Source organism: Hemitrygon akajei, chromosome 31 (assembly GCF_048418815.1).
Source record: "Hemitrygon akajei chromosome 31, sHemAka1.3, whole genome shotgun sequence".
NCBI classification, from domain to species: domain Eukaryota; kingdom Metazoa; phylum Chordata; class Chondrichthyes; order Myliobatiformes; family Dasyatidae; genus Hemitrygon; species Hemitrygon akajei.
In genome coordinates this window covers 22,209,206-22,223,181 of record NC_133154.1, presented here as the reverse complement: position 1 = coordinate 22,223,181, position 13,976 = coordinate 22,209,206, and the positions used below count along the sequence as shown (strand labels likewise).

The window sequence follows — 13,976 nt, the reverse complement described above, 5'->3', positions numbered from 1 at the left end:
CTTCTTGGCTGTTTCCATAACAATTGTTTTTTGACCAGTCAGGGTTGTTAACCCTGAGCTGAACGCTCAGACCTGGAGGACTGTGGACCACTCTAGTCTGGCCTTTACCCTTTGACCTGTTTGGCAAGGGTGACCCTACCAAGAGCCAAAGCACAAGGCCCTGACTCCAGCCAACATAACTCTCCGGGTCATTGAGGAACGCAAGCCTCCAAACCCAACAACAAGGTTGCAGTCTCTTAGAGGGCCATTCAATCAAGGCTGATTTATTATCCCTCTCAACCCCATTCTCCTGTCTTCTCTCCAGAACTGTTGATGACCTGACTAAAAGAGGAACTTGTCAACTTCCACTTTAAATATACTCAAAGACTTGGCTCCCCTAGCCATCTGTGAAAATGAATTCCATAGATTCATCACTGACTGGCTAAAGAAATTCTTCCTCATCTCTGTTCTGAAGAGATATCCTTCTATTCTGAGGCTGTGTCCTCTGATCCTGGACTCTCCCACTACTGGAAACATCCTTTCCATGTCCACTCTGTTTAGGTCTTTCAAAGTTTGACTGGTTTCAATGAAATCCCCCCCTCATTCCTGAGATCATTCTCGTGAACCTCCTCTGGGCCCTCTCCAATGCCAGTGCATCCTTTCTTTGATATGGGGCCCAGAACTGCTCGCAATACTCCAAGTGCGTCTGAACAATGCCTTATAGAGCCTCAACATTACATCCTTGCTTTTATATTCTAGTCCTCGGGAAATGAATGTTAACATTGCATTTGCCTTCCAATGGGTTATACCCGCCTCCCCCCAAAGATCAGAATTAGGCGAATCGCCTGAAGCCTGCTTACAGTGTTCCCTCATTCCGGCCTCCCGGCATTTCCGTAGTCGGCATTCCTGGCACTTCCTGCGCATGTACATGTCCATCTCGCACTTGCCGCTGCTTTTGCAGGTGTACTGCGCGTTCTTGATGACGCTGCGGCGAAAGAAGCCCTTGCAGCCCTCGCAGCTCAGCACGTTGTAGTGGAATCCCGACGCCTTGTCCCCACAGACGCTGCACACCTCGTTGCCCAGCATCTTCGGGGCCGGACCCTTCTTGCGCTTGATCATGGGCTCATCCCCTGAAAGGCACGAACGCTGGCAGTTACACAGCTGCCAAGCAGGCACACACAAAAAAAGCAATGCACCACGGTAGCGTAGTGGTTAGCATAATGTTTTTTCAGTGTTGGCGATACCACTGTCTGTAAGGAGTTGGTACTTTTTCCCTGTGACCACATTCAAAAGATGTAAGGGTTAGGGTGATTAACTTGTTGCCATGTAACGTTGGTGCCAGAAATAAGGCGACTCTTGTAGGCTGCCCCCATCCCACCCTCTGACCGTGTTGGTCGTTGATGCAAATGACGCATTACACTGTATGTTTTGATGTACATGTGACAAATAAAGATAATCTTTAAAGTTCAAGCACCAGATGATGCACTTAAGACAAGTCAACAATCCTGTCCTAATGAAATACCAATGTTTAACTCTTTTCTTGATTAAACCAGACTGAGTCAGAAATATCATCACTTTGATCTCAGTTCTGGAGCTTAGATATGGAGATTGCACACAGTCTCTTTCCTGGGAAAAGAGAAGCGACAGCTAGGGGCCATAGGCTTAATTGGGGGGGGGGGGGATTCGAAAGGGAGCTGAGGGACAACATTTTCACTCAGAGGGTAGTGAGTATATGGATATGGAGCAAGCTGCCAGAGGAAGTGGTTGAGGCATTTGCAATAGTATCACTTAAGAAGCAGTTGGATCGTGGATAGAAAAGGTTTGGAGGGATACAAGCAAAATGGGACCAGCTTAGATGGGCGTCCTAGTTGGCAGGAACAAGTTGGGCCAAACTGACTCCTGCCATGATTCTCTGACTTTAATCGCATTGTGTAAGCACCTTGAGCAGAGGACCAAGTGGTTCAAGAAGATGGCTCATTGTCTTGAAGCTGCAAGGAAGGTTATCATCGTACCTGTACCTCACTGTACATAGCAATAAACCTGACTTGATGGATGGCAAAAGATGAGTATTCCAGCAAATTTCCCATCCAATTAATGAATACCATCAATACCATCATCCCCTCAAAACTAATCAATAAGCTCCAAGACCTTGGTTGGCCTCAATACATCCTTGTGCAATTGGATTCTCAATTCCCTCACTTGCAGACCAAAACCAGTTTGGGTTGGCACAAACACCTCCTCCACGATTTCCATTAGCACAGGTGTATCACAAGGCTGTGTGTTCAGCCAGCTGCTCTACTCACTAGAAATTTATGACTGCGTGTCTAAGCACCGCCCCAATGCCATTTTCAAGTTTGCTGATGACATCACCATTGTAGACCAAGTCAAAGGTGGTGACAAATCAGCATATAGAAGGCAGACTGAAAATCTGGCTGAGTGGTGTCTTAACAATCACCTCTTACACAACATCAGCAAGACCAAGAACTGATTATTGACTTCAGGAGAGGAAACCCTAATCTGAGGAGAGACATTCTTGCCATAGAGGGAGTACAAAGAAGGTTCACCAGATTGATTCCTGGGATGGCAGGACTTTCATATGAAGAAAGACTGGATCAACTAGGCTTACACTCGCTGGAATTTAGAAGATTGAGGGGGGATCTTATTGAAACGTACAAAATTCTAAAGGAATTGGACAGGCTAGATGCAGGAAGATTGTTCCTAGTGTTGGGGAAGTCCAGAATGAGGGCTCACAGTTTAAAGGGGAAGCCTTTTAGGACCGAGATGAGGAAAAACTTCTTCACACAGAGAGTGGTGAATCTGTGGAATTCTCTACCACAGGAAACAGTTGAGGCCAGTTCATTGGCTATATTTAAGAGGGAGTTAGATATGGCCCTTGTGGCTAAAGGGATCATGGGGTATGGAGAGAAAATAGGTACAGGGTTCTGAGTTGGATGATCAGCCATGATCATACTGAATGGCAGTGCAGGCTTGAAGGGCCGAATGGCCTACTCCTGCACCTAATTTCTATGTTTCTATGAGCCAGTCCTCATCAGATGATCAGAGGTGACGAGGGTCAGCAACTTTAAATTCCTCGGTGTTATTATTTCAGACAACCTGTTCTAGGCCCAGCATGTAAGAGCAATTATGAAGAAAGCATGGCAGCACTTCTACTTCCTTAGGTGCTTGTGATGATTCGGCATTACATCTAAAACTTTGGCAAACTTATATAGATGTATAGTGGAGCGTACTTTGACTGGCTGCATCACAGTCTGGTATGAAAACACCAGTGCCCTTGAATGAAAAATCCTACAAAAAGTAGTGGATATGGCCCAGTCCATCACGGGTAAAGCCCTCCCCACCCTTGAGCACATCTACAAGACATGTCCCAGGAAAGCAGCATCCATCATCAGGGACCCCCACCACCCATGACACGTTCTCTTCTTGCTGCTGCTATGAATAAAAAGGTAAGGAGCCTCAGGATTCATATCACCAGGCTCAGGAACAGTTATTACTCCTGATCCAGAAGGCTTTTGACCCAAAGGGGATAACTTCACTTGCCCCCACAACCTTTCAAGGACTCTTCATCTCATGTTCTTGGTATTTATTGCTTATTTATTTATTATTATCTCTTTCTTTTTGTGTTTGCACTGTTTGCTGTCTTTTGCACTCTGATTGAATACCAATGTGGTCTTTCATTGATTCTGTTATAGTTTTTATACTATTTTGGATTTAATGAGCATGCCAGTTTGGTCAGTTTGATCAAAAATGAAATTTTTCAAAAGAAAATTTGAAATAACAATCTATTTAAAAGTATATTACGTACCACCGATATAAACTAGGCACTCAGATTCAGAGGAGAATGAACCATTGTAGTCATTGGTGGCTGAGTCACGAACCTCCTCCGTTTCATACTCCTGCTTCACCTCATACTGTGCGCAGTCTATACTCTCCTCCGGCACAGACTCCGTCGCCTCTTTGTCATCTTCTGAAGAGGACGTGGGATGGGATGAATGGAAAATAAAATCGAAATTGACCAGCATCAGTGAAGCCTGACAGCTGTATGGCTAACTGAGAGAAAAATCTCAAAACTAGGTTTATTATCACTGATGTATAGACGGCCCTCCTTAACCGCGGGGGATTGGTTCCCAGACCCACCCACGGATACCAAAAATCACGGATGCTCAAGTCCCTTATTTAACCTGTCTCAATGCGGTGGTCTTTAGGACCCAGCGAAACACCGGACCTTATTTAACATGTATTAGTGCGGTGGACCTTAGGACCTGGCGCAGCTCTGAATCCACAGTGGCTCTGCTCACGAAAATAATCACAACCACGATTGAAAATAAAGTGGAAGTAATAAAGCGATCGGGAAGAGGTGAAACGCCATTGGTCATTGGAAAAGCGTTAGGCTACAGTCGGTCAAGGATCGGAACAATTTTAATGGAGCATTTGAAAGGCCCCGCCCCGATGAAAGCTACAATTATTACTAAACAACGCAGTGGTTTAATTATTGAAATACATATGTTTCTTAAGTGTTTTATATGCATAGAAAGGTAAAAGATATACTATATACTAAGACAAACGTTTTACTAACTGAGGCTACATAACACCAGATGTACCTGTTCCAACTTCAAATCCAACTTAAAGACGGACTCAGGAATGGAACTCATTCATAACCCGGGGACTGCCTGTACTTTTAAGTCATTTCTTGATTACTTATAATACCTAATACAATGTAAATGCTATGTGAACAGTTGTTATATTGTATTGTTTAGGGAATAATGACAAGAAAATATAGTCTGTACATACTCAAACAACAAGTGCTGGAGAGAGAACTTCCGAGTTTTCCCGATCTGCAGTTGGTTGAATCCGCGCATAAGGAGGGCCAACTGTATGTCATGAAATCTGTTATTTTGTGGTGGTGCAGTGCAATTTTTTTTAATGTATCAAGGAGAAAATTTTGTTGCAGTATGTAAACGAAGCATCAAGGAAGGGAGCATTACTGGACTTTTTATCATGAAATGTAGCTAATCAAGTGAAGAAGTGCCAATAGGGAAGCATTTTGGAGATAGTGATCATAACTCATAACATGATGCCTAAGTGGTCATCGTGAAACAGGACAAGCATGGACAAGTACTTAAGCTCTTAAATTGGGGCAAGACCAATTTTATAAAGGGAGGAACTGGCAAAGAGGGATTGGGAATATCTACTTTTCAGTAAGTCTCCTTCTGTGGAGCGTGGTATAACAGAGGCATCTGGGAATGCAGATCCATAATTCCTTGAAAGTGGCGTCACAGGTAGACAGGGTCGTAAGGAGAGGTTTTGGGACATTGGCCTTCATAAATCCAAGCACTGAGTACAGAAGATGGTATGTTATCTTGAAGTTGTATAAGACATTGGGAAGGCCAAATTTGGAATTTTGTATGCAGTTCTGGTTATCTACCTACATAAGAATGAAATGCAGAGAAAATTTACAAGGATGTTACCGAGACTTGAAGGCCTGAGTTATGGGGGAAAAGGTTGACTACGTTAGCACTTTATTCACTGAACGAAGGAGAATGAGGGGATATTTTGTAGAGGCTTACAAAATTATGAGGGGTATAGAATGGATAAAGGAAAGGAGGATTTTTCCACTGAGGTTGGGTGAGACAAGAACTAGAGGTCGTAGGTTAAGAGCGAAAGGCAAAATATTTAAGGGGAGCTTCTTCACTCAGAGGATGGTGAGAGTGTGAAACCAGCTACCAGCAGAACTGGTGGATGTGGGTTCGACTGCAACAATTAAGAGAAGTTGGGATAGATTATGTAGATGGGAGGGCTATGGTTCAAGTGCAGGTCGATGGGACTAGGGATATTAACAGTTCAGCAGAGACTAGATAGGCCAAAGGGCTGGCTTCTATGCTGTAATGCTCTATGACTCCTGTCTGCACCATGGGAAGCAGACAGGAGTCAGGAGAAGTAACAAGGGTTCAGGGTCGACATGTTCTGGTGAAGATAAAGCCCTGGGGCAACAATTACAGGAAACCATGGATTTGACGTCGAGGTTTGAATAAAGAGGAAAAAGGAAGCACATAACAGGTATAGGGAACTAATTCTGCCGGAGGCACGTCAAGAGCATAAAACCCCCTGGGAGGCACTTAAAACGGAAATTCAGGAGGCTAATGGGTCATTAAAAATGACAAGCAGACAGGATTAAGATAATTCTGAAGTTTTCTCCAAGTATGAGGGCAAAAGAATAACCAGGGAGTATCAGAACACATAGGGGCAACAGAGCCAGAAGGTGTAGATGCCGTTCTAACCAAATACTTTTTATACAAAGGATCTCCAGTCATCTTGCACGCCCTACCACCGGACCCTGACACTGACCTGTCGAGGACTCTGCAGTGGCTGCCCGTGCATCAGCCTCCCCAGGTTCAACAAAGTAACACACACAGGGATTCTCCATGAAGGGAATGCACCCTAACATCCGCAATTATGTGGATCCCGGATCGGCCTGAACAGCCACCAGAGGATCCGCCAACAAACAACCCTTTGGAGAACATGATACTTGACTTGAAAGGAAGTAATGCAGCAATCACTCATCAGTATTTGCAAGAGAAAGACTCGGTAGTCAGGAAATGCAGTGAAACTGTTTGGTGCACGCTTCCAGAAATAAACTGGGGCATAATCAATGTCTTATTAGGCTTAATGGTAGATAACGGTAGATGAGATTTCTCCCAGGTAACTGCAGGAGACAAGGGAAGAGTTTGCTGGGGCTCTAGCTAAGATTTCTAAGCCTTCGCTGGACACGAGTGAGGTCCCAGATGACAGGAGGACAGCTAGCGGAGTCTCCCTTTACAAGAGACGGGCAGCACAGCAGCATCGCAGTTAACAGAACGCTACTACAGCGCCAGCGACCTGGGTTCAATTCCCGTCCCCGTCTATAAGGAGTTTGCACGTTCTCCGTGGGTCTCCTCCGGGCGCCTCACATTCTAAAGATCTACGGGCGAACAGTTTAATTAGTCACCTGGGCGGCACAGCCATTATTAGGCTAGAAAGACTTGTTGCTGCGCTTCATCTCTAAATAAACATGTGAGGTATTTAAAATTATGAGGAGTAATAAATAGGCAGCTGACAAGAAATTCTCCCCCATATCAGAGGTAGATAAAATTGGACAACATAGATCATGGCAAGGGGAAAGTGTTCAGAGGGGACCTGAAGGTCACCTTCTTCAACCAGAGGGTGAGTACCTGAAACTCACTGCCTGGGACAGTGGTCAGGGCTGGGGTCACCAACAGTACTGAATTATCTAAATGAACCCTTGAACCTCTTACGCATGGGTTGCTGTGGATCAAATGCTGGCCGATGCAGTTAGTATTGAAGGGTGCCCATTGGCTGGCATGAACAAGTTGGACCGAATGGCCTGTTTTCACACTGTTTGACTCCATGAAAGCATAGAGAGGCATCATGATTAGCACAAACGGCCTGTTCTGTGCTGTGTGATTCTAAAATTTAACCTTCTGAAAAGCAGATGTAAAAGATTCCCCTGTAACTTTAATAATCTCTCGTATAACCCTCCATTTTTCTTTCATCTATGTTCCTAAGAGTCTCTTAAATGTCCCTAGTGTATCTGCAACTACCACTATCCCTGACAGCGTGGTCAACGCTCTGTAAAAAATAAACAACTTCACTTTCTGAAATGCAGATGTAAAAAATTCCCCTGTAACTTTCAAAGAGGAACTGGATCTAATTCAGAGGAGAAATAATGAGAGGGATTAATGGAAGAGTTCTCTCAAAGAGCCGCCACAGACCCAGTGGGCTGAATATCCTCTTTCTATGCTCTGGGACCTTATAAATGAGCCTACCATGGCCAGCGTCCAAGCCATTCACAGCCGAGAAGGACATCTTCCATCACGTGCACCACTGCATTGTGTAAATACAAACCAAGGCGGAAACTAGGAAAGAAAACAAAGTTATCAATAGTTAGTCTGACCATAAATTCTACACTTAATGCCTTTTCTGGAAACGACCAGCTTTTAGTTTTATTTTGTACTACTTATTTAATATAAATTTTACATACTATATATCACCATTTGGGTGGCGGGGTGCTCCTTGCTGGTGCACATTACAATCCTGGTTATGCGACCACTGACACCAGGCAAACAGTCTCTGAAGAGTATTGATAATGACTGGGGTCACCCGTCTTGTAAAGACACTGCCCAGAAGAAGGCAATGGCAAACCACTTCTGTAAAAAATTTTGCCAAGAACAATCATGGTCATAGAAAGACCGTGATCGCCTACATCATGCAACATGGTACATAACGAACAAATGATACTATATACATATATATATTTCTTATGGTAATTTATAATTTTTAATGCATTGCAATGTACCGCTGCCACAAAGCAACAAATTTCACCACATTATGCCAATAATGATATACCTGAATCCGACTCTAATGGACGCAGATATTGGAAAACCAGTTTATTTTTCTCACATGTGCTGAGGAACAGTGAAAAGCTTTGTTTTGTATGCCATCCAGAGAGATTATATCGTTACAACAGTGTTTTGAGGGAGCACAAGGCAAAACAACAACAGAATGCAGAATTAAGTGTTCCAGTTACAGAGAAAGTGCCGCGCAGGTAAACAGTAAGGTGAAAAATCAAGCGGAAGTCAAGGGCAAGTAGACATTAAGGTGATGTCTAGCTGTGACACTTTAATCCACATTCTTTGTTGACGCTCTCCACACATTGTGGCACGTCGGGTGGCAACCTTGCCACTTCTTTAGCATTTGTCTGACTTTTATGAGGCCGAGTTGCTGGCTCGATGCTCGATCCAGCACAGGTGGAAAGCGCGCAAGGAGCTGGGCGGATTCGAAGCCAGGACCGCTTGCCTTGAAGACCGGAGCGAATGCCACTGCACCACCAGCTGTCATTCCGCACTCTGTTATTGTCTTATTGCTATTGGTTTATTATTGTCACATGTACAAAGCTTGTCTTGCATATTGCTCACACAGGTCAGATCAGTGAATATGGAGCCAGAACAAAGTAAAACAAAACACTGCAGAATAAAGTGTAAAATCTACCGAAAAAGTGCAGTGCAAGATCATAATGAGATAGATTGTGAAGCCAAGAGTCCACCCTATTGTATAACAGAACCATTCAAGAGTCTGATAATAGTGGGATAAAACTGTCTTTGAGCCTGGTGGGACACGCTTTCAGGCTTTTGTATCTTCTGTCTGATGGGAAAGGGGGCAAGAGAGGATGTTCGGGGTGGGTGGAGTCTTTGATTATTTTGGCTGCTTAATGAGGCAGCGAGAAGTTTAGGCAGAGTCCACAGAGTGGAGACAGGTCTCTGGTACGTGCTGAGCTGCATCCACAACTCTCCCCAGTTTCTTGCAGTTTTGGGCAGAGCAGTTGCTGTACTAAGCCCTGATGTATGCAGATAGAATGCTCTCAATGGTACTTCGATAAAAATTGGTGAGATATGGGAAACAGTCCTAGATTCAGGCCCTTGACACCATAAGACATAGGAGAGATTTGGGCCATTCCGCCTATTGAGTTTTGTCCACTATTTAATCATGGCTGATTTATTATCCCTCATTCTCCTACCTTCTCTCCATAACCTTTGGTGGTCTTACTAATCAAGAACCTATCAGCCTCAGCTTTAAACATAGTCATTGACTTGGCCAGTGAGAAGGTGATGTTGAACTGCTGTGGTCTGCGAAGGTTCTCCTAGTACAGTTGGGTTGGGTTGGGTATTCCAGGATTCAGACCCAGCAGTGATAAAAGGAATGAACATGTAACATCCAGACAGGGTAGAGTGGAAAGGTGGTAACTGCTGCTGCCCTTGTGATGGGATTGAGAGGGGCTGTTCAGTCACGTGTGGGCCTTGTGTGGATGATCCGCACTGCAGCCAGAGAGTGCTGGTCATGGCAGGATTGGGTGCTGACAGCAGAAACAAATCAGTCAACATTCCCAGGCAGCACAGTGCCACAACACACAAGCTGTAGCCCCACAACTCCAGGGCCTTGGGTCCAACCCTGACTTCAGGTGCTGCCTGTGTGAAGTTTAACTGGAGTTCAAATTCCAACCCAGAGGGGAAGGGCTCTCATTTTGGGTTTTCACAGATTCATTCATGGAGTTATACAGTATGGAAAAGGCCCTTCGGCCCAACTGGTCCTTGCTGACCAAGACTCCTATCTGAGCCAGTCCCAATTGCTTGTGTGTGGCTTACATCCCTTTAAACTTTCCTATCTCTGTACCTGTCCAAGTGCCTTTTAAATGTAGTTAATGTACCTGGCTCAACCACTTCCTTTGGCAGCTCGTTCTATATTCCCATTAAATCTCTTAAAATGCTGCTTCTAGTTCTTGATTCCCCAATTCCTGGGGAAAAGACTGTGTGCATTGACCCAATCTAATTTCCCTGTGATTTTATACACCTCAGTAAGAGCATTGAACAGTACAGCATGGGACCTTCTACCCATGATGGTGTTCTGACTTTTTAAACCTACTCCACCATCAAGCTAAAACCCTTCCCTACTACACGGACCATAACCCTCCATTTTTCAAGCCTCTCCAAGAGGCTTCCGTAGAAATTAGAATCAGAATCATGTTTAATATCACTGGCACGTGTCCTGAAACTTGTTTCACAAAGACATCCTGGTAAATGAGCTGTTGTTGTTGTTCAGTCGTTAAGTCGAGTCCGGACCATAAGGTCCATGGGATTTTCATGGCAAGTTATGGAAGTAGGTTGCTAGGCCATTCTTTTGATACTGCTGCTGCCCAGGTTGGGACTCGGGTTGGAACTCAGGACCGTTTGCCTTGAAGTCCAGTGCTGATGCCACACCACCACCAGCTGGCCCAGTAAATGAGCTAGCTGAAGGTAATTACCGATAGGTGTTGGTAGATGACAGAAAATCGAGGAGAGGGAGAGAATACGTTGCAGGGAGATAGGAAATGGGATTGCTTGTCGTGAAGCTGACATTGTTGATGCACTGAATGGCCTCTTCACCAAAGTGAGAGAACAACTTTGCTCTGGGTGGCACCCGGCTTTTCATGATCTTGCAGGTTACAGAAGTGGAGAGGACCCCGTCACAATCTGGATCCAGCCATTTCAACCTGATAAACGCAAGAGATTCTGCAGTTGCTGCAAGTCCAGAGCAACACACACAAAATGCTGGAGGAACACAGCAGGTCACACAGCATCCATGGAAACGAACAAACAGTTGACATTTCAGACTGAGACCCTTGATATGCTGATCATTTCTTCCCCTTCGCACCCCCTGCCACTAACAGATGCTGAGTTCCTTCAGAAGTCTGTTTGATACTCAACAATCCTAATTTATGATTCCCACTGTTTCAACATCATCAGTCCCCCTCAAAAAAACACACCCCCCCCCCCCCCACAGACACATCAGGTTGGGGTTGCAGAGTGGTCAAAGACCATAAGACATACAAACAGAATTAGGTAGGCCTTTGGGCCATCAATTCTGCTCCACTAATTGATCATTGCTGATTTATTTTCTCTCTCAATCCCATTCTCCTGCCTACACCCCATAACCTTCAATGCCCTTTAACACTGAGTATCTACCCACCTCCACTTTACATATACCCAGTGACTTGGCCTCCACAGCCATCTGTGGCAATAAATTACAGAGATTCACCACCCTTTGGCTAAAGAAATTCCTCCTCATCTCTGTTCTAAACGGACGACCTTCTATTCTGAAGTCTGTTTTCTGGTCCTAGACTCTCAGGCTATTGGAAACATCCTCTCCATGTCCACTCTATCTAGGCCTATCAATATCAAGTATGTTTCAATTTGATCCCCCCTCTCCTTATTCTTAACTCCAGCAGGTAAAGGCCCTGAGTCATCAAAGCGAGAAGCTTGGGCTGATTTTAATTCCTTCCTGAAACAGTGTATTAATTCCTGTTATAGAGCAGCGACAGGTGGAACAGCCAGAAGTGACTTGTGTAAGTGTAAGTGGAGTAAGTGGAGTGCAAGTGTAAGTGGAGTAGGTGTAAGTGGAGTATTGCCTTCAGTTGTTCCTTAAGGCTGTTATAGTCAGGGGTGGGAGTGGGAATAAATGCTCCCAGTGTTGTGGATCTCAAATAGCCTCTGACAACCAAGTCCAGCTCCTGCCCTTCACATGTGGCTTAGCTACTAAGCCCAGCGGAACCGTTTCTACTGACAGGAGAAGGGGCAAAGGCGAGTTATTGACACCAGTCGCTTTTTACAGATGGGGCTCACCAGCCGTGGTTGGCAGCTCATGTAGGAGGAGTTTTCAGTTTTGGTCTCCAAATTTGAGGAAGGACATTCTTGCTATTGAGGGAGCGCAGCGTAGGTTCACGAGGTTGATTCCCGGGATGGCGGGACTGTCATATGTTGAAAGATTGGAGCGACTGGGCTTGTATGCACTGGAATTTAGAAGGAATGAGAGTGGATCTGATTGAAACATATAAGATTATTAAGGGATTGGACACACTAGAGGCAGGAAACATGTTCCCGAAGTTGGGAGAGTCCAGAATCAGAGGCCACAGTTTAAGACTAAGGGGCAGGCCATTTAGAACGGAGTTGAGGAAAAACTTTTTCACCCAGAGAGTTGTGGATCTATGGAATGCTCTGCCTCAGAAGGCAGTGGAGGCCAATTCTCTGGATGTTTTCAAGAAAGAGTTAGATAGAGCTCTTAAAGATAGCAGAGTCAAGGGATATGGGGAGAAGGCAGGAACGGGGTACTGACTGTGGATGATCAACCATGATCACATTGAATGGTGGTGCTGGCTCGAAGGGCCAAATGGCCTACTCCTGCACCTAGTGTCTATTGAGGAAAACTCTGATCTCAAACCTCCGCTACCTTGTGGTTATACCCACTCATGGGGAAGGCTTTGGGAGAAAACCCTGGGGAAATATCCGGAGCTGGAGTCCCTAAGGCAGTCCTTTGTTCAGTTCAACTCTGATTGGCAACTCCTGCAATGCTGCTGATGCCAAACTGTACCAATCTCTGCCGTTCCTTTAGGTTCATCAGCTGTGTGGAGAGGGGGAGCTTGCTGCAGGGCAACAGGGGGATCAAGTAAGAAACTGGGAAGTGTTAGGTGGAAGTAGTAAATGGGTGAAGGAGGAAACTAATAGAGGGCAGTAGACCATGGAGGAAAGGGAAGGAGGAAGAGAACCAGAGGGAGATGATGGTCAGGTGGGAAGAGAAGGCGTGAGAGACTAAATAGAATGGAGAATGGAAAAAGAGAAGCGGGGTGGCAGGATGGAATAATTTAGAACACAGATCAGTACAGCCTAGTAGAGGCCATTCAGCCCATTATATTGGCCAAGATCCATCTAGTGCTTCCGTCATTCATAAACCTCCATTTTCCTTTCATCCATGTGCCTATCGAAGATTCTCTTAAATGCCCCTAATCTACCTGTCTCCACCACCACCCCAAGAAGCACGTTCCACAACCCACCAATCTCTGTAAAAAAACTGTATTATTTTATATTCTGCCCCCCAATACTTTCCTTCAATACCTTAAAGCTATGGCCCCTCAAACTAGCCATTTCCGCCCTGTCTGTCTACTCTATCAAAGTGCTACACCTGCCCCTGCACCTCCATTTAGGGCCCCAAACAGTCCTTCCAGGTGAGGCAACACTTCACTCATGAATCTGCTGGGATCGTCTATTGTATCTGGTGCTCCCGATGTGGCCTCTTCTACATTGATGAGATGGAGGACCGCTTCGTCAAACACCACTGCTCCATCCACCAGAAGCGGAACTTCCCGCTAGCCACACCTTATATTCCTTCTGGGTAGCCTCCAACCTGATGACATGAATATCAATTTCTCCTTCTGGTTAAAAAAAGATTCCCTCATCTTCCCCTCTATTCCCTAGTCTGGCTTCTTTTTCACTGCTTGCTGCCTATCACCTCTCCCAGGTGCCTCTCCTCCTTCCCTTTTTCCCATGGTCTATTCTCCTCTCCTATCAGACTCCTTCCTCTCCAGCACTTTACCTTTTCTACCTACCTGGCTTCACCTA

General features: G+C 45.1%; 1 protein-coding gene across 3 annotated transcripts in view; it reads right to left on the bottom strand.

Annotated features, from left to right (window-relative positions):
- The window catches only part of LOC140719119 (oxysterols receptor LXR-beta-like), a 95,175-nt gene that overhangs the window by 43,881 nt on the left and 37,318 nt on the right, over window positions 1-13,976 (bottom strand). For 2 of the 3 annotated variants that reach the window (XM_073033507.1, XM_073033506.1), the window contains 3 exons: window positions 7,821-7,910; window positions 3,803-3,964; window positions 840-1,109 (listed from right to left, as the gene is read on the bottom strand). In XM_073033507.1, coding sequence (XP_072889608.1) covers window positions 840-1,109; window positions 3,803-3,964; window positions 7,821-7,860 — 472 coding nt within the window. In that variant the 5' untranslated portion in view covers window positions 7,861-7,910. The remainder of the gene's footprint in view (window positions 1-839; window positions 1,110-3,802; window positions 3,965-7,820; window positions 7,911-13,976) is intronic. The other variant, XM_073033508.1, reaches the window with a different exon arrangement.